At 36.2% G+C, this 20,903-nt stretch overlaps 1 protein-coding gene across 5 annotated transcripts in view; it reads right to left on the bottom strand.

Annotated features, from left to right (window-relative positions):
• Nucleotides 1–410: 410 nt before the first annotated feature.
• The window catches only part of Pnpt1 (polyribonucleotide nucleotidyltransferase 1), a 31,699-nt gene continuing 11,206 nt past the window's right edge, over nucleotides 411–20,903 (bottom strand). For 2 of the 5 annotated variants that reach the window (XM_006514813.4, XM_030246330.1), the window contains exons 13-28: nucleotides 20,472–20,574; nucleotides 16,739–16,809; nucleotides 15,406–15,442; nucleotides 14,874–14,940; nucleotides 14,705–14,794; nucleotides 13,907–13,960; nucleotides 8,900–9,006; nucleotides 8,023–8,094; nucleotides 7,873–7,936; nucleotides 7,339–7,422; nucleotides 6,440–6,523; nucleotides 5,295–5,401; nucleotides 5,158–5,213; nucleotides 2,835–2,913; nucleotides 2,033–2,080; nucleotides 558–910 (exon numbers count right to left, since the gene is read on the bottom strand). In XM_006514813.4, coding sequence (XP_006514876.1) covers nucleotides 755–910; nucleotides 2,033–2,080; nucleotides 2,835–2,913; nucleotides 5,158–5,213; nucleotides 5,295–5,401; nucleotides 6,440–6,523; nucleotides 7,339–7,422; nucleotides 7,873–7,936; nucleotides 8,023–8,094; nucleotides 8,900–9,006; nucleotides 13,907–13,960; nucleotides 14,705–14,794; nucleotides 14,874–14,940; nucleotides 15,406–15,442; nucleotides 16,739–16,809; nucleotides 20,472–20,574 — 1,279 coding nt within the window. In that variant the 3' untranslated portion in view covers nucleotides 558–754. Of the gene's footprint in view, nucleotides 911–2,032; nucleotides 2,081–2,834; nucleotides 2,914–5,147; nucleotides 5,214–5,294; nucleotides 5,402–6,439; nucleotides 6,524–7,338; nucleotides 7,423–7,872; nucleotides 7,937–8,022; nucleotides 8,095–8,899; nucleotides 9,007–13,906; nucleotides 13,961–14,704; nucleotides 14,795–14,873; nucleotides 14,941–15,405; nucleotides 15,443–16,738; nucleotides 16,810–20,471; nucleotides 20,575–20,903 lie in introns of all 5 variants that reach the window. The other 3 variants (XM_011243751.3, NR_157297.1, NM_027869.2) reach the window with 3 other exon arrangements.

Here is a 20,903-nt window from a genome sequence, read left to right as displayed (position 1 = left end):
GACCCTGTCTCAGAAAAAAAATAAAAATAAAAAGGCGATGGATTTGACAGTTATCAGTTATTTCTAGACATTATATCAATAATCTTTATACTGACTGATTCCTCTCATTCTTACAAAAATATTCACACACTGCCAATTACATAATATGAAGAATGACCTAGTTCTGTCCCATGAGTGTGTAATTTTTATATTAGGTAATTAAAAAAACCAAGTTACTCTAGCAAGAATTCCATTTATAGGATTCATTTCACTGTATTTATGATCTTGTGACCAATTTGAAAGACGAATCATTAGCAACTGAATCAAATCAGCTCCTCCCAATTAAATGTGTAATTGCTTTGAAGAACTAGGTTCTGGCTTTCAAAATGCCAACTTCTAGTGTGTAAAATAATAGTAGGCAAGCACAGTTGTTGAACTAATGAGAGTGGCTATTATTATATATGAAGAGAAGGAAGGTATAAAAAAGATCCTTAGGGAGGTATACATGATCTATTATTTTTCAATAGTTTACAATTATAGGAACAGAAAGGTTCTCTTTCCTAAGATATAAAAATAGCTTATTTTTAATAATAAATATTTATTGATTTAATCCAAATAAGAATAAGCAAATATAGGTTGCTCCTGAAATAAAAAAGGCACATGATCATTTTAATACAAATAATTATACTCAAATTATATATAAATCTACACAGTAAGCAGGACTGTTAAAATTTGCTCCACAGAATATCGCCATTGAATATTATTTCAAAAGGAGTCAAGGGTTAGAGTTAGATGACTGTGAGACAGGCTCTCCCATTACAATGCTGCTTCTATCATTTAGAGTTTTGAGAGCAGTTGTAGCTGGAGACTGAAGTACTTTACGAGAAAGCCTCATTCTTCCATCAGCTGGATCACGGCCAAAGTATTTGACCTATGTTAAAGAAATAGATTAAAGTTAACATGTAATTTCATAGATTTAGATTTACGCTGTCCAAATAAGGCAGTAATTAATATTTGTGTGTGTCTAATAAAAGCACAGCTTAGTTCTATGTAGAGATACACTCAATAAATATAATCTGGTTAAGTAGCTGTTATAAAAAAATAAAAAGAATCAATGTGTATTTCCCTATGCTTGTTATCCTAACACTTGTTGGCAGGAGGCTTGCTGAATTTTCGGATAGCCTGAGCTACCAAACAATGGCTCACTGGGTTAAAGTAAGATCTTATTTAAAGAAAACCCAAAGTTAATTAACTAACCAGCAAAAATTTAGAGACTTCTGGTAAACTGGCTGTGCCTTTTAATGGTCTCTAGATCTCTATACTGAAGACAAAAGTTACAGTTATGATTTATATAAGGATATTCTAAACCCAGTTCTACAAATTCTGTAGGGTGCTTACATACTCATACTTTCTCTACGACTCAGGGACTATTACAGTAGAGTATATTTTTCCATGGAAAAGGCAAACAAGGATGAAATGGATGGATGCTATATTGGGTCTCATCTTTTCCCAAAGCTGCTTAAACGATAGGAGCACAGATTGGGAATAAACTCGTGGCCTTAGTTACTCAGGTATAACCAGAACAGAATGTGGTGCATCCAACACACCAGATTATGAACAACTTCTATTCACTGATAGAGGACAAGGTCAATTTTATTATCAGAATTCTAGGCCCCAGCAACATTAGTCTTAGGTAAGTTCAAAAACATGTCAAGTACAAAGGCTCAGCCACTCAAACTGGACAAGGCTTTCAACCATGTTATCAAGTCTATCACCAAATGGTAGTGTCTCTGTCTCTTCTCTCCTCTCTCTTTCTTTCTCTCCTTCCTCTTCCCCTTCCCCTTCCCTTCCCTTCTTTCTTTCTTTTGTGATCTCCTTGAGGGAAAGAGTCTTATTTTAAATCCTTACTTAGAAAGTCTGGTTAAGGCACCCTAGCTTATAAAAGCACCGTGCAGAGATACAAGTTAAGTGTTTATTCTACTCTTTCAAAAAGACTAATTGGAACTTGAAGCACAATTTACACCTTTAAAGATAATATATAGAACATAGGTACCTGAATTTCTTGGCCAACCTCTAGTCCTAGGGCAGTGGGATGTTTAATCTGAAAAAAAGTTAATACATTAGTTATATATAATTAATAACTACAGAAGTAAACATCTTTCCCTAAGTGAATAGCTGTATTTGTTTTTCTGCAAAATCAAAAATATCAAAGTAGTCAGAAGAAAATGAAAGCCACACAAAACTCTTTGGTTTTTCGAGACAGGGTTTCTCTTTATAGCTCTGGCTGTCCTGGACCTCACTTTGTAGACCAGGTTGGCCTCGAACTCAGAAATCCGCCTGCCTCTGCCTCCTGAGTGCTGGGATTAAAGGCATGTGCCACCATGCCCGGCTTACACAAAACTCTTTGTAGATAAGTATTGCAAAATGCACAATTAATGGGCAAAATGCACAATTCTCAACAATTCGGTTGATTTTAATATTAATTGTTTTTAACAATTAGAAATAGTGAGATCTGGGCCGAGGAGATAGCTGAGAAGACGAGAACACTTGTTGCACAAACTGAGAACCTGAGTTCAGATCCCCGGCATCTATAAAAAGCTAGGGACAGTTATGCCTGTGCCTGTGACACCAGTACTGTGGACAATGCGGAGAGACAAGATCTTTGGAGCTGGCTAGCCACCAGACTAGATGACAATGGCAAACTGCAGGGTATGAGAGATCAAGTTTCCAGGGAATAAAGTGGGGAGACCCAGAGGAGGATCCTTGATACCTTCTTCTGATCTCCATGCACACATGCATGTACTCACTCAGCACACATCCACCACACACACAAATTAATTAGACTTTCCTTTTACCTTTCGTTGGTCAAGTTGTGAATTATGAAGCAGCACTGCAGTCATGTTTGGATACAGTTTTACCATCACTCCAGTGTCTCTGTAAAAAGATAGCAGCTTGGTTAAAACAGTAGCATGTATACCAACAAATAGAATCTATGGTCTTAAGGAAGAGTATCAAACAAATCCCTGACCATATTCTTGGATATATTTTTCTTTTTCTTTTTTTCTGGTGACAGGGTTTCTCTCTCTAGTGCTTGAAATCACTCTGTAGAACAGGCTGGCCTCAAACTCAAAGAAATCCACCTGCCTCTGCCATCCAAGTGCTGGGACTAAAGGCATGTCCCACCATGCATGGCTTCTAGGATATATTCTCATGATTATAAAAATTATGACTATGCAACAAATATATTTTTCTCATCCCTCTCTCCCTGTCTTTTAGTCTCTGTCCCTCCTTTCCCTGTCTTCACAGTGCTTGGGATTGAACCCAAGACCTCATACATAAGACCTCTAATAAGCTACATATCCTGAGCCCAAATCCTTATTTTGCAATAGAAAATTATGCCCTATAGTTATGAATCATTTGTGAATCAAAACACCAAGAAGGATAGAGAAAAAGAGAAACCTGTGTTTCTCTTCAACATTTTTGAAATTTTATTATTTTAGATTTATTTTGTATGTGTGAATGTTTTGCATGTGTGTGTGTGTGTGTGTGTGTGTGTGTGTGTGTGTGTGTATGCATGTCTGTGTACCATGTGTGTGCCTAGTGCCTGTGGAGGTCAGAGAGGACATTAGATATCCTGGACCCGTAGTTATATACAGATGGCTGGTTGGTTCTCTTTCTTTTTTCTCTAGTCTGAAAGCAACTAACTATATTGCTTATTTTTCACCTGTAATGTTAAATAAATTGTCCCATTCCCATTCTATACCTCCTCACCCCGAAATAGTATTCTGGGGTAATTTCAGCTGGTAAAAATACTTTGAGGTTGAAATGGACTTGAAAATATGTATTAATTATCAATATCTGTAGAAACAATAATAATGAAAAGGGAATAGTATCTATGTTTTAGGCTGTTTTCAGAGAAAATTAAATTGGCAGAATATGTGCTGTGAAAATAAAATATGGTAGAAACTTTGGTTTAAGGAAAAAATTCTGGCAGAAGAATCTATTATTATAGAACCAGGTTACTGAAAACATACATAATGGCATAGAAAAAAAAAATTAGCTTAAAAAAAAAAAAGAATTGCGTGAGGCTAGGGATGTAGCTTCAATTGGTATAGTACTCATATACTCAAGGCCCAGAGTTTGATTCCCAGCACTACATAAACAAGTCAAGGTGGTAGAAGCAGAAAGATCAGAAGTTCGGAGTCAGTTGGAGAGATGGCTCAGCAATTAAGAGTATTGCTGCTTTTCTAGAGGACCTGGGTTTGAGTCTCAGCACCCACATGGCTGCTCACATTGGTCTGTAACTCTAGTTCAAAGGACTCTGATGCCCTCTTCAGGCCTCTGCAGATCTCTCTCTCTCTCTCTCTCTCTCTCTCTCTCTCTCTCTCTCTCTCAGGCCTCTGCAGATCTCTCTCTCTCTCTCTCTCTCTCTCTCTCTCTCTCTCGCCTCTGCAGATCTCTCTCTCTCTCTCTCTCTCTCTCTCTCTCTCTCTCTCTCTCTCTCTCTCACACACACACACACACACACACACACTTGCAAGAAATACATGTAAGCAAAATCCCCATATATATAAAACAAACAATAAGCACAACAAAACAAAAAAGGTGTGGGCTAGAGGCACAGTTCAGTGGCTAAAATGTACATCCTGGTCTTCTAGAGAACTTAGGTTTAAATTCCTAGCACCTGCCTGGTGGCTCACAACCATCTAATGCCAGTCCCAGGGAATTTAACACCCTCTTCCCTCTTCAGGCACTGAATGGTGAGTAGACATACACGCAGACAAAACATCTATACACTTAATAAAGAGGCCCTTGGTTTTGTGAAGATCATATGCCCCAGTACAGGGCAATGCCAGGGCCAGGAAGCAGGAGTGGGTGGGATGGGGAGCAGGGGCCGGGGGAGGGTATAGGGGACTTTTGGGATAGCATTTGAAATGTAAATGAAGAAAATATCTAATAATAATAATAATAATAAAAAAAAAAGAATAAAGAGCAAAAACAGTTCAGAGTAATTCTCAGCTACATAATGACTTTTAATCCAGTCTGGGCTAGAGACCTTGATATATAAGTAAATCCACCCCCCTCCCCCCAGCTACTGGCATATATCTAAATATAAAGTGAAACTGGGCTTGCAGTAAAAGTCTTTTAAAAGTGAGCCCATTGCTTACTTGTAATTACCTGATTTCAGTTATTGTCGCGGTATAAACTGCTCCAAATTCTAATTGTTGCTCTTGCTGTAAAGTGTAAAATAAACCATTAGACTAATAAAGATAACAGGAAAAATAGGGAAAAACTATCACGAGATGTACACTTACATCATCTCTGCAAATTTCTGTAATGAAATCTCTTGCTTCATGCATTGCAGTAGGTGTTGGTGCAAATATGGAGAAGGTTTCTTCATCAACCTGACTAATTGTTACACCTTTAGAAGAAACACAGCGTCACAGAGTGGGAGGGACAAAAAAGAGGTAACTTAATACATTAAAATTAACAATCTCATTGCCAAAGGTGACTAATCTAAAAAGCAAATATGAGAATAGGGGAGGGGCCTCAAAACAATTGGACTGGGTTCTTTGTATGCTTAATGTTAGTCCCGTAGTGACGGGAACTGCTCACCATGAAGCATACACTGCTCTGCTGCCAGGTACCTGCCATTTTACCAGGCTCTGTGGATATAACAGTAAACCATGTCCTAACATTTTTAAGGCCAATTTTTAGGGCTTTCGTTTTGCTCTTTAATTATGACTAGAAATTACAGCAGAATACTTTCATTATCTTGCTTTATCATTTTCATCCTTTAGAATGAATAGGTGAATCATGTTAGTTTCTCACTCTTAACACTGGTTAAAGCAACTCTGCTTCTTGCCCTTTACAAGCCCGAAATGAGACTAGGCCATCTAAAACATTGCTTCTAGAAGAAACAAAACTTAACTATTTCTGGATATATTCTTTGTTGTTTTGTTTTGAATTTTTTGAGACAACCTTCAATAAATGTAGCCTTGACTGTCTTTGAACTCCGACTAGCCTTGAACTCATAGAGATCCACTTGTCTCTGCCCCTGAATGCAGGATTAAAGGTGTACACCACCACACCTGGCCTCTGTATATATACTCTTTAAACAAAAGATCCTGAGTGAAACTAAGTCAAAGCAGTAGAAGTAAGAAAGTGTAATAATAAGCCTTTCAAGTGAAAAACTAAAACTTATTTGGGAATTTCCAATTTTAAATGTGAAAGGAGTATGATGAATTTTTGTCATCCTTTCCTTTCATCTGAAGCAGGGTCTTGCTATGTTTGTCCTCCATGCTGCTATCCAATATATCTGGATCACAGGCATATCCCAATACTGCTGCTTTGTCCTTTTTGAATATTGTTGAGGATTAAGAGTAGCACAGTAGAGATAAAATAGCAAACTTACATGGTTTGGATTTAATAATACCCTCAAACTAGAGAGAACTCTTACCTGTCTCAGCCTGGAGTTTTTTTAAGTGATATCCACCAGGCCCAACGAATTTTGCTCGTTTTGATAATGGAACCTTTACTGTTTCTGAAATGCAGTGCAGACAAATATGTAAAAAAGGCAAAGATATACGAACCTAAACATATGTACAAATCTTTGATTATGAACTAGGATAAATTTGTTTGAATAATATTAATGAAAAATATACAAGAGTATGTTCTTGGGCTGGAGAGATGGCTCAGCGGTTAAGAGCACCGATGGCTCTTCCAAAGGTTATGAGTTCAAATCCCAACAACCACATGGTGGCTCACAATCATCTGTAATGAGATCTGATGCCCTTTTCTGCTGTGTCTAAAGACAGTTACAGTGTACTTATATATAATAAATAAATAAATCTTAAAAAAAAGAGTATGTTCTCAAATTTAAAGTTTGCTCTTCTTTCAATACACACAATGTTTTAAAAAAAAATAACACAGAAATTTTATGTATTGTGATTTTTGATACATGTACACATGTGTAAATATATCTGTTCTCACTTTCCATATTTTTATGGAAAGAATATTTAAAAATCTTTTTTCTAGGGCTGGGAAAATAGCTAAAGTCAGAAAAGGCATGTGCTTCTAAGCCTAATAGCCTAAGTTCAGTCCCCAGGACTCATATGGTGGGAGGATATAATCAAGTCCCACAAGTTGGACCCGGGACATACAATATGGCACATGCATGCCCCACCTACATATACACACAAATAAACGAATAATTGTAAAAGAATTTTTTCTTTTAAGATATTTATCAATAATAAAATGAAATAGGCTTATTTTGATAGGAGAAAAATATTTTAAAATAGTAGTAAATCTTTAAATATTAATACTATCAAACTACCGGTAATAATTTTAATGTCTTACCTACAACTGGTCCATTTTCTTTTCTTGATGCTCGAGGTTTTGAAATCGTTTTGTTCATTATCTGCAGTATCTCCTTCTTTGCCACTAGAAGGAAAAGCGACACAATAAAAATGTAACTCCTCAAGTAAGTATGATCTGAAATGGTTTCTCTGGTGTAGAATCCAGACTCTAGCTCACTAATGAAAGTTCTTTCTATTCCAATTATCTTAAAAAGTTACTTCTATTCCTCACTTACTTCTCCAGACTGACTCAGAAAGTTGCTTACTTTGTAAATATTAAAATTTCAATATTCTTTCATTTGAGTAGTCAATGTGATCAATAATTAATATTTGATCATGTTAAGTTACATTGCTGCAACTCTTCTAGTTTTAATGGTGCTGTGGAGCAAACCCAATTCTTTATACATCATAGGTCAACATTCTGCCAGTCAGCTACACTGGATTTTGAAAGCAAATACTGAATAGTAAGCTTAGTGGGAATTGTAGGTAGCATTAACAGACAGAAACAAGAGAGGAACAAGGCACACTGACTTACCTGACGCTTGTTGGATGGCTTCCATTATAATTTTAATTGGTACTCCAGGTAACTTAATATCAGCCTAATATAGAAAAGCCAAAAATAAATAGTGGCCCATGCCATTATTTAGATATTTAAAACATGAAACAGGATGGTTTTCAAAAATACCTGTAATGCAGTTATTCCTTTATTTGTACCGGCTATTTTGAAATCCATGTCACCATTATAATCTTCAATTCCCTTCAACAATTTAAGAAATTACAGTAAAGTTTAAACAAAACAAAATTCACCCATAGTCACTGTAGAAGAATTTCAAATTCTAGCTCTGGAAGTAAGCTGTATCCTTTAGCGTTAAATGCAAAGAGCCACCTCTGCTGCTTGATTGCTGTTCAATCGCACAAAGCTTGTCACTGCAAATATCACTTTATGGTTAGCTCATGCCTGTTTCTAAAAATACATAAAAAAATTCATTTAGAATTAACCCTAAGGGATCCATTCTGGATAAGTATGTAGCAATACATATCCTTTAAAATCCAAGGCAAACAGAGGAAACAAACACTGCTCTGCATTCTTGAAATGAACTGGTTCTCAACCTTCCAAATGCTGTAAGCCTTTGTTTAGTACAGCTAGTTCCTTATAGTGTGGTGATCCCCAACCAGAAAATCATTTTCATTGCTACTTTATAACTGTAATTTTGTTACTATTATGAATCATAATGTAGATATTTGTGTTTTCTGATGGTCTTGTGTCTTTTGATGGTCTATAAAAGGAATATCTAACCCCCTCAAAGGGATTGTGACATACAGATTGAGAGCCACTGTTCTAGTCTGAGGCTTCTATATATCTTTATTATTATTATTATCATTATTACAATTATATTTTTTATTTTTTGAGACAGGGTCTCCTCACATGACTCAGGTTGGCCTGGAACTTGTTATATAGTCTTAAGTTAGACTTTCTGCCTCAGCCAATGAAGGTATGTGCCTGGTCTAAGCATGTACTTTTAGATATACTTGTAAATATTTTAAACTGGGAATATACTTGCCAGAATATCTGTTAGCAAACGGTAGTCTTCTATTTCACCTTTCTCTGGATTGGTTTTGGTAACCAATCCCACTGCTACACCTGCAACAGCAGATGAAATTGGGACCCCTATAATTAATAACAATAAAAAAAAGGTTTGTATATTATGTATGTAGTAGCATAAGACAGTCTGAATTCTGTTGACTTTATTTAATATAAGAAGATGGTGTTCTCTAAATCATCAAATTGAATTGAAAAGGCCCTATCTCAGTTCATTTTGATCCTTTAATAATGTAAATACCTACCGCAAATAATAAATAAAAACAATACCTGTAAAGCAACAGGTAATTATCTATACTTGGCAAAAACCCAATGAAGCAGACTTTGATCTGTGCTCTGCTATTTTGCTTTTGGTTCCTTCTTCTAACTCTATATTTGTTAAATTTTCTAAGTCCGAACCTTTCAGTTCACCTCCCCATAGCAGCCTTCTAGGAAATTTTTGTATACAACTATAAATGTAATCATAATTTTTAAATTCTTATTTGTGAGAAACATGTTGTGTACATTATCTGATATCTTGCCCTTTTTAATTCATAACAAACCTACAGCACACTAATCCCCATATATGTAATAAAGAAATAAACATTAAAAAGTACGTATCTATCTTTCCTTTGTTATTTTGAGATAAGATTTTACTATATAGCTTGGTATTGGGTTGTCTCAAACTCACATGCTTCTTGCCTTAGCCTTTCAAAGTGCTATGGTCACAGGTATGTACTACTATGTATGGCTACAAACCAATTTAAACAAAGACAGGATCTCTCTGTGTAGTCCTGGCTGGTCTTGAACTCACAGAGATGTGTCTGCCTCTGCATGCGGATGCCATAAGAGGGCAATGGATTCCCTGGAAGTAGTTACAGATGGTTATAAACCACCATATGGGTTTTGGGACCAAATCCAGGTCCTCTGAATGTGCACCAGTGAGCCATCTCACCAGCTCCTACAATTGTATCTTAACTGCCTAGTCCTTCCACTTGGATCTTTTGGCCAAGGCCTAGATTTGCTTAGACAAACTTTGCTGGAAACTTTGTTTCTATCAAAACAGAATCTAGTTAAGTAAATAATAAAATATAAAACCCTTTAAGTTGTCCATAACCTAATTTTGTATTTGTGTTGGTTGTGGTGATGGGATGATTAGCTAAGCAAGCACTGTATCACTATTATACCCTCAAGCTGGAGATTTGTTTTTTTTAAAAGACTTTTAAGTTGTAAGTATGAGTGTATATGCTTGGGGACCATAAGAGGGCATCAAATCCTTTGGAGATGATTGTTATACTCAGAGTGAGTGCTGGGAACCAAAATTAGGTTCTAGCTCCAAGGTGGGGGCCTAAAGTATTCTGGACACTGAAGTGGTTAGAATGAGAATGTCCCTCATACGCTCAGTATTTGAACACCGCAGCCCCAGTCTGTGGTGCTGTCTGGGGAGCTGATTAGACTATGCTGCAGGAAGTATATCAATGGAGGCAGGCGTTTAGAGTTTACAGACTGGCCCCATTTCCAGCTTGTTCTTTCTCTTTTGTTTCTACCACTGAACATGTGATCTCTAGCTTCCTGTTTCTGCAGCCATGCTTCTTCATGCGTCACGATGGACTTTCTTTTATCTGTCTGGAATCATAGGCTAAAGGGAATTCTCTAGTTTGCACAAGTTGCTTTGGTCATGGTGTTTTATCATAGCAATAGAAAAGTAACTAATATAGTTAGTATACATTCTGTTCCTAGAGATTCAGTGCTCATAATGAATCTACTCAACTTACATTAAACAAATTGCTTAAGGTGGACATAATGGCTCATGCCTATAATCCCAGCACTTGGGAAGTGAAGGCAAGAGAATCAGGAGTTCAAAGTCAGTCTCAGCTGTATAAACTCAATTTGAGGCCAGCCTAGGCTACATGGAACCCTGTCTCAAAATACAAAACAAAAACCCATCTCAAATAAATAAATGAATAAACAAAGGGTTGAAGAAGTGGCTCAGTGGTTAAGAGCATTTGCTGCTCTTGTGGAGAACCTGGGTTTAATTCCCAACACCTACATCAGGCAGCTAATAACCACCTGAAAGTATAGCTCCAGGAGACCCAACTACTTCTTTTGACTTTTGAGGATATCAGGCAGGTATGTGATGTTCATATATACACATACACATACTCACACATACAAACAAACATCTTTTAAAAAGGAGGAAGTAAAACAAAACAAACAAACATGTTTTAGCTGCTCAAGTGGCCTTCAAAATCTGGTTCACTTACTTAATGGTTCCTTTGAATACATTCAGACAACAATGCTATTTTATAACTTCATCATTTTGCACAGGCTACTCAGTCCATGTTTTCAATGGGCCTCATTCTAACCTAACTATTCAACCTTTAAACTAGGTAAAATATCATGGCCTCTAACTCAGTTATCCTCAACCTAATTTATTATTTTCCACTGTGCAATACACATACTTATCAATTTGCTCATTGGTATTTTATGTTAATTTCTATACCTGTAAGCTTTTTAAAAAAATAGATTCCATTTGTGTCAAGAGTGTGCAGGCTTGGCTTAGGGCTTAGAAGCACTCATTTCTTTGAACTAAACTGCATACTTTTTCTTGGCCCTTTCTACAGTACTTGATTTTAATTCTTATTAAATTCAATATTTTTACATGTGTTTATATTTTTCATCTTTTTTAAAAAAAGAGACATAAACTTTAGTGGGTGTGGTGGTATACTCTTTTAATCCCAGGACTCTAGAAGTGATCTCTGTGAGATCAAGGCCAGCTTGATCTGCAGGACAGCCAGGGTTACATAGTGAGACTCTGTCAGAAATGAATAGATTTTATCATTTAATACAATAGTTACCATTCCTTTTTCTTTCTTCTCTTTTTGAGACAGAGCCTTGCTGTGTGGCTTTGGCTGGTCCCAAAGTTGCCATCTTGCCACCAGAAGCTGGATGACAGCTACCCTTATTCCTTTTTACTAACATCCTTTATATTGGGAGGTCACTGTTGTTATGGAAAGGAAATGGGCTGCTGATGAGGCATCTTTTAAGTATTCTACCTGGTACCTCTCTCCTGTGGTACCTTTCTCTTATACATTGATTAGTAGTCATAGATGATGTATCTATTATTTAGTATAAAATTCTGTACCATTTACATAAAAGATACCTACCCTGATAAGAGAGATTTCTAGATAACAGTATTCCTCCACCTCATTTGGAATTTAGGTTTTTTTTTTTTCCACCCAGAAATAACAACAAAGTCAGTTATAGACATTATTTATTTCTCTTTATTATCTTCTGGCTCCTTTCTATAGCCACTTTTCATTCTAAAATATATTCACCCATTCCCTTTTAAAGAGAGTTTTATTTCATTACTGTATGTGTATGGGTGTTTTGCTTGCATTTATGTCTGAGCACCACATGTAGGCCCAGTGCCCAGGAGGCTAGAGGACATAAGATATTCTAGGACTGGAGTTACAGATGGTTTTAAGCCACTCCCTAAGTACTGGGCACCAAATCAAGGTCCTTTCTAAGAGTAGCCAGTGCTCTTACATGTGTCCAGCCCTACACGTGTCTTTTATGAACTACTTGAGAGTCTTAGGAAGTCCTACAGTTCTATCTTACAGAAAGTGTAGTCTTGTAAAATCAACAACTGCCTATGCTTCATGTCAGTGCATCACCACTGGCAATATTAGTCTAAACCTGGAATCCCCTTATATTTCCTTAGACAGATCTTTGTCCTGTAATCCCAGCCACTTGGGAAGTAGAGACCAGAGAATCAGGAGTTCTAGGCCAGCCTGAATTACATAACACTATCTCTGAAGCGAGGGAAAAAGTCTTTTACCTTTCAGTTAGTCTTTTCTTAGCATTTTTCTGAGATAGAATCTTATTAAGTCACTCTGGTCAGCCTTGAACTCAGAGATCTGCCTGTTTCTACTTCTGGAGTGCTGGAATTAAACCATGATTCTTGGCTGCTTTTTTTTTTTTTTCTTTTTAAATTTGAGACTTGGCTGAGAAAGTAACTTGTTTTTAAAAGAAATGACTTATTTGCTCATCACTATGTCCCAAGGACTTAGATCACTGTTTGATTTATAGGTGAAGATTTGTAAAATGAATGAAGACAAACAATAGAAAATTTAATATATGTACCTCTGGTAAATAGAACTGGGAAAAGATCATTAGCAGTTTTCGCTTTAGCCTGATTGAAGCTTTACTGTTTCTAAGTAACATTAAAATCTACTCACATGACTGTTTCACTTCCTCTTTGGGTTATGCTCCCTTCTAGATTTTATATCTGTGTTGTAAATGTTCAAGCTTAACAGAGAAATCGTTGTGTGTCCTCTGTAGTACCTTTGGGTGCCTTTTCTCTCTCTCTCTCTCTCTCTCTCTCTCTCTCTCTCTCTCTCTCTATATATATATATATATATATATATATATATATATATATATTTATTTATTTATTTATTTATTTTTTGAGTAGCACTGTAACTACCAGAAACAGTTCATGAACGCCTAAAACATGAGCTCTTTCTTTTTTCGTGTCACAGACTCAAGGGTTGCATCAAACTACTTCCCGTATACCTCCTATAGAATCGTTTCTGTGGATACTTTTAGAGTGCTGCTCTCTCCAATATAGTGGTTACTATAAACCTATTCAGACACTACATGGTTACTCTCTCTCATGGATTCTAATGCTTTTGTTTACTAGTTGAAACTTCTTTATTGACAAGAATCAATTCTGGAAGTCTCCACTTTTGGAAGGTGAGAAAGTGCATTTGGTCACCAAGGCAAGTGTTTATAATTTTCAGTATATTATAAATTTCCAATGTCTTTTAGCTAAAAATAAGAACTTCAGCTAATATCTTTCTGATGTAATTATATTGTATCTAGCCCACGGTTTTGACTTTTATTAAATCCAATCTAAACAAATTTTATATTCTGTACTAATGAATATATATGTAAAATACTAACAGTTTTGAGACATAATCTTTACCTGCATCCATTAATGCCAAACTTCCACCACATGCAGATGCCATAGAAGATGACCCTATTTGGGAAAGGAAAAATAAAAAAGGAGAACCACTTATATTGTAATATATTAATTTCTTAACATTAGCGTTGCTTATTTCCTTGTAAATGCTGTTCTTAAACACAGTCAACGGTCTTCTTGTCCTTCTTTGTAACAAACTTGATGGGCTGGAGATGACTAAGTGGGTCAGAGTGCATGCTGTACAGTAGGAGAAGCTGAGTTTCAATTCTTAGCACCCATTTTAAAAAGAAGAAAAAGCTGGGTGTGTGGCCAAACGTACATGGATCCCCAACAACCAGGTATAGAGGCAGGGAGATCACTAAGGCTTGCTGGCTGCCAGCTTCGTTCTAAGCTCAGTGAGAAACCTTGTATCACTGGAACAAGGCGAGACTGATAGAGTAGGACATCTGATTTTCTCCCTGCCTTCTGTGTGTCTGTAGATGTAAGTTTCTCTCACTTGCAATCCCAGCACTCACCAATATATAAACAAACAAATAAAGATATAAAAGCATTAAGTCAATCTTGCTCTGTTGCTTGTTTGGAAAAAATAAATAGTAACCAAAACTAGATGTATTATAATAAATGCAAAAGGGGAAATGCTTGCTTTACACATGCTTGCTTTCACAATAACTTAGTGCCTAAGAACAGATCAACTTAACATTGTTTCCTGCAGAACATGACATAACGTAACCTTAGAAAAGTTAAGACTGCATCAGGGAATCTAGTCTTTTATACTAGGAAAGAAATATTGCAGTATCATACCATTTGATTCGAGGACTTCAGATGTAACTCTTATGGTAAAAGGAAAATCTTTGGGAATAACAGGACACAAAGCTTTCTCGGCAAGAGCACCTGAATCAGAATAGGAAACAGTAAGCAAAAAGCACTAAGTCTCTCTAAGACTATAACACAAGCTTAGAACTGTACTCACCATGTCCAAGTTCTCTTCGATTCACACCAGTAACTTTGCCGGTTTCATTGGTTGCATAAGGAGGGAACTTGAAAACACACACACACACACACACACACACACACACACACACACACACACACACACACGTTAGTGACATGGCAAGGCCGCAGATACATTAGCAAACAGTACAACACATTACAGTATGACAGAACCCCACTCTGGTTCTAAAAGGTATAGTATCTATCTGCCTGTACGTCCATCAGTCTGCCCATCTGACTATAATCTATCTACATATGCATTTAATTTATATTTGGTAGGTGATTGAAAAAACCCAAGTATATATCATATTAGTAAAATTAGCTATTTGTTTAAGTAGATTAGAGGGTAGGAAAGGTTATGAAAATTTATTTCACTTAAAGATTTATTTTTATTTTATTTGTATATGTGTTTTGTCTGTCTGTATGTCTATGTAAATGTGTGTGTGGCTGGTGTATGTGGAAGCCAGAAGGTATTTTCACAATAAAAATGTTGGGGAGAAAATGTATCTTACCTCATAGTGCAGCATGAAATTTTTATCTTTTACCCCACTACAAGAAAAAGGAATACCAAAACCATTATAAGGACATAAACAAACTTACTTCTATAAATGATTTATTATGATTTTAGAAAAATAGTTGAGTATTAATAAGTTGGTTGGAAACACAAAACCTGAAGAAGAGAGGGTGAATAGGATTTTTTTTTTTTTGAGATCGTCTCTTTATATATGCTTGCCCAGGTTGGTTTCAAACCCCTTATTTAGGTAATGCTCCTGCTTCAGCCCCATGAGAAACTGAGAGATGTCTTCCAACAGCTGGTACTTACACCTGAATTCTAGACTGACTGAGGAAAACAATTTTCCTTCCCCCCCAAAATGATCTTTTGTTGTTGTGTTTTAGATACAGGGTCTCATGTACCTGGGCTGCCCTCCAATTTGCTAGGTAGACAAGGATAGCGTAGTCTACTGATCTTCCTGCGTCTACCTTCTCAGTGCTGTAACTGCAGGTGTATATATACCACTAAGATAGATTTAGGTGGTGAAGGAGACTGCATCCAGGATCTTTTATATGTTAGGCAACACTACCAACTGAGCTACATACATCCCCAGTTCCTGAACTGTTAATTACGTACATAAAAAAATGGGGTGGGGGGTGTTAGGTAGCAATCCTGAAAACAATCAGGAGTTATTACCATCAGTTTGGTAGTAAGCCTGTAAGTTTTAGGACCATGATGCAGTGGGGCAGAGAAAACATCTTAACCAGATGAACAGAGTTATACTGCTGAACTTTTAGGAAGAGGAAGAAAACCAAGTATTTCTGAGCACAAAATTAAATATCACTTGAGACTAGACACAAGTTTTTTTATTAATAGTCTCTGGCTTATTTTTAGCACCTGGACTTCACTCATATATTTGTTCTCTCTTTTGTAATAGAAAATTTATTCAAGATTACCTTAGAAGTTAGTGCTGAGGAGTGTTTCTAGGAACATAAGCTAAATAATCACATTATAGAACAAATGTCTTCTAAATGTATTCTAAAACAACAATTTAGAAGAAAATATGGTTTACCAACAGAAAAGCGTTCTCTGCAATCCAAGTTTTTCTGTGTAAACTATAAAAGGCTATAAAGGCTATAAAAGTAATAATGAAGTTGGTTATGATAGCTCATATCTGTAATTCCAGCACTCTGTAAATCAGAGGTTAGCCTAGACTACACAGCGAGGCATTATTTCAAATGCCCTTTAAGAGTTTGTTACTGTTAAGACTAGAATAAAGTACCAGGATACAAAAAAAAAAAAAAAAAGACCATTTAGTAAAATAACACAAAATATAACAAAATATAACTTACTTTATAGCTGTTATAATTTGATCTGACTTAATACTGGATTCTAATGAATCAAATGTAACAGTACAGAGTACCTTAAAAAAAAAGAAAAAAATTATTCTTTAAGCTTTAAAATACTAACAATAAAGATTAAATCAAAAAGGAAGTATGTATGTACGTGTACACACACACTATAGTTTGTTGGTTTGTTCATTTGGTAATTATTTGTTTTTTTCCATTGTTTTGTTTTAGAGTGTGTGTGTGTGTGTGTGTGTGTGTGTGTGTTGGGGACTGATCCAAGGGCCTTGAATACTAAGCATGTGCTTCACTACAGAGCTACACGCCCAGCCCAAACTAAAAATACTTGATAAACTTATCTAACTCTTCCTAAAAAAAAGTGTAAAATGTAAATATATATTACACAGTGCTAGCCATGGCAGTTACTACAGTAAATATACATTTACTCTGAAATACGAAAGCTGACTGTGAATCTCAGCAATCCAAAAGGCCTCAGTACATCTCACTAGTGGGACTGAAGGGTGAGAGTGGAGGGAAGATTAACAATGCTAATTCCATAAACGCAGCTTCCTCACATTTCCATAAAACAGAACAAAAACTTTCCTGTGTAAAACAAAGTTAATCTTTCTAGATTTAAAACCCAGCCTAGAGATTCATCAATGCACTGTTCACAAGGTTTGGCAGCAGCAGCAACTAGGCCACATTCTCAAAAGAATGTCAAGGAATAGGAGAGAATGGTCTTTAACTGAAGTCTAGATTAACAGTCAAGGATTTCTTATAGCTATAGGTTTATAACTGAGGACACTGCACAATGACACAAGTCATTGTGTCAAGAAAAAGACAAATTATAAATTATCCAGAGATCAGAGGAAGCTCAGTGGCAGAGCACTTAATTATTAATACGGTCTGGGTTTGATCTTAAGCATGGGACTGAGGGCAGAGAAATTTGAAAAGAAATGGAAAATGGAGTCACCCACTCTGAAGGGAACATATTCACATGTTCCTGTAAGAGAATATGAAAGAGGCTGGCATATGCCCGGAGAGAAGATTGAGGAAAAGTTGGAAAAATAATGGCTGAAAATGCTCAAGCTTAATGAAAAGACACATTTGTGATCCAAGTTTGAAATTCTAAATATGATATATTCCAAGAAAATCACCCTTTTCAGAGTTGTATGCTGAAATCCAAAGACATCTAACATCACTTGCATAAAAATCAATATATAGGGAATGATTTAAATGATTCCTTATTAGATAAAAAAATAAAAACAAGAAATACCACATCATCTTTAAGTGCTCAAAAACAAACAAATAATAACAACAAAAATCCCAAAGCAACTGCCCCTCCAACACACACCTTTTAGTCATTAAATTAAGCATAAATAGATCATGCACTCCAGTTAAAAGGTAGAGACTGTGAGAAAAGGTGACGAAAGTATCCTGAACATCTACTGACATGTTTTTAATGCTTTATTGAAGGGCACAGAGGAAATGAGTCAATGGTGAGAGACACTATATTCACTGTAAGTACTAATTCAAATTGTAAAAATACCATTGCTTTCTCAAATGAATATATTTAATTCAGTGAAATACCAATGAAGAACTGTCATACTTCCAACATTCAAATGAAGAAACCAATGTACCATGGAAAGCTAAAACAGTTTTGTGGGGAAGGGTATATATAGAGCAAAGATGTACTTCATAGACTTTAAGATGCACCCTGAAGGCTTAATAATGATAATGATACTGGCCCAGAAAAAAAAAATCCACAAAACAATGAAGAGAGTATAGTTTAAAGATGTACTTATAAACTGTAAATATAAGTTGTTATCAAAAATTATATTGGGAAAAATGATTAGTTTCACTACATATCATATACAGGAATATGTTCCAAGATATATTAATTGTCCAAATTTAACAGCTAATACTAGAAAGCTAACAGAAGGAAAATAATAGGTAGCTACCTTTCTGACTCTGGTACTAAGGAGTGATGCACAATAAAAAGTAAAAAGGAGATGGACTAACCACATCAGAACTCAAGATTTCAGAGGCTAATATAATAAAGTTCAAATGCAGATAAAGATGAAGTCATGTGTATAAAATTGGGGTTTGTTACTGAAAGGGATTAATATCTAAAATTTCTAAGAAATTATTGCAAAGTAGCAGGTATAGTAACATAAGCAATGTTAAAGATAGAAAAAGAAACACAAATGCTGATCAAGAAATCTGGACAGGAAGACAAAAATTATCTTGAATTAATGCCTCAAGTCAACCAACTCGAGGTGAAATGACCTACATGAAAATAAGGGTGTACAGCCCTTCCTAGCTGTGATTCATACAGTGATCCCAGTTACTGGTTATTACATAAGGAGATTCTCACCAGGAAGCGGGGAAATACAAACTAAAGCAATAAGATACAACTCTGTACTTATTAGGTTAGAAAAATTAAGTAGTGATTAATGTAAGAAAAAGTGGCATAAAGCATTATACTGTACAGAAACAGTGGGTATACATAGAGGTAAATGAGCAAATGGATACTGAAACCAATGTAAGTACCACAGAACTACATAAAGAAAAAGAGTATGACAGGTTTGCAGTAATATAGAAATGTAGAAAACAAGCAAGGATCATGAATGGATGACCAACGACAATACACCCTAAAACAAGGAGAATAAGTAACTGAACTTGGTGCTTTTAATATTAAAACAAAAAATTAAAATACCCAACAGTCCTAGAAAATGAAATGAACTTATAGAAACAAAAGCCACTTCCTGGAGAGAGGTATCAGAAAGAAGGACCTACAAAGACACATGGATACTTTAGGAGCTGACTGGAGGCTTAGCATGTCTGTGAGCTTCCCTTCTGTGGTGCTGGGCATTGAACCCAGGGCTTCTGACATGCCAGTTAAGTCTCTAGCACTGAGCTACAGCCCTGAACCAATATGACGGTCTTTTAATTATGGCAAATGTTTTCCAGGTGTATAAATTTAAACACATCAAATCATACATTTTAGGCATCAGGTTAAGCAGTGCACTCAGACTAGTGAGGTAGGAGAACAAGTGTGAGTCCAGCCTGTGCTGCAGAGAGCTCCATGCCAGCCTGAACTACGTAGTGGGACTCCAAAAACAAAACAACAAAAACTACATACAAAAATTCCATACATGTTAAACTATATACTTTACTGCATTAAATTATGCCTTAACAGTATTTAAATTATAGTAATAAACACATTAAGGCTTTATATAGTGATGCATGCTGGTACTCTGGGCATTCAGAATTCAAAGGCAGGCAGCTCATGAGTTCCAGACCATCTTGGGTTACATAGTGATAACCATCACAACACAACACAACACATCAGTGATACCCTGTCTCATCACAACACAACACAACACAACACATCAGTGATACCCTGTCTCAGAAAGGAAGGAAGGAAGGAAGGAAGAGAAAGAAAGAGAAAGAGAGAGAGAGAAAGAAAGTTGGGCCCAGTGGTATGCATCTATACTTCTGTTGTACCTATGGAGAGATAGGGGGCACAGTGGTATGCATCCATACTTCTCGTGCATCTATGGAGAGATAGGGGGCAAACACAATAGAATCACAATAAACTTACAGGCCAGCTTTCATGGCAAATATAGCTGTAAACAACTAGAGATTCCCTGATTTCAAATATGGGGATGGACACACACTCACAGCATCTACATAGTGGAAATGATTAAACAAATAGTTTTCTAACATTTACTACCTGTGTTTGTCCTCTCTGAAATAATGCTGATCCATGAAGTGTTTTAAACATATCGACCTCACAACTTATATTCCTAAGTGAAGTCAGATCTCTTCCATCACACCTGGAATAAAGAAATAAAGCTATATGTGAAGTCAGAAAAATTACATCTCTTTATCTCTACCATTAATTTCTAAACACCAGCTGCCTACAGTAACTTGTTAGAATCTTAAACAGTAATATAAATACTTGGGTTCCACTCTAAGTCCCACTGAATCCATGTCTGGATTTATACATCACCAGAGAGCGCTACCGCCACAAAAATCCATATACTTGCCAATAGGTGCTCATTTACAAAATTATTATTCCTTACTCTTCAATTGAAACCAGTCCCTTCCTTGAAGCAAACTGCTACTTTCAAGGGATCTTGCAGCTGCTTCACTTTGACCACAG

The sequence above is a fragment of the Mus musculus genome, chromosome 11, assembly GCF_000001635.26.
Source record: "Mus musculus strain C57BL/6J chromosome 11, GRCm38.p6 C57BL/6J".
NCBI classification, from domain to species: domain Eukaryota; kingdom Metazoa; phylum Chordata; class Mammalia; order Rodentia; family Muridae; genus Mus; species Mus musculus.
This window is presented reverse-complemented; position numbering and strand designations above follow the sequence as displayed.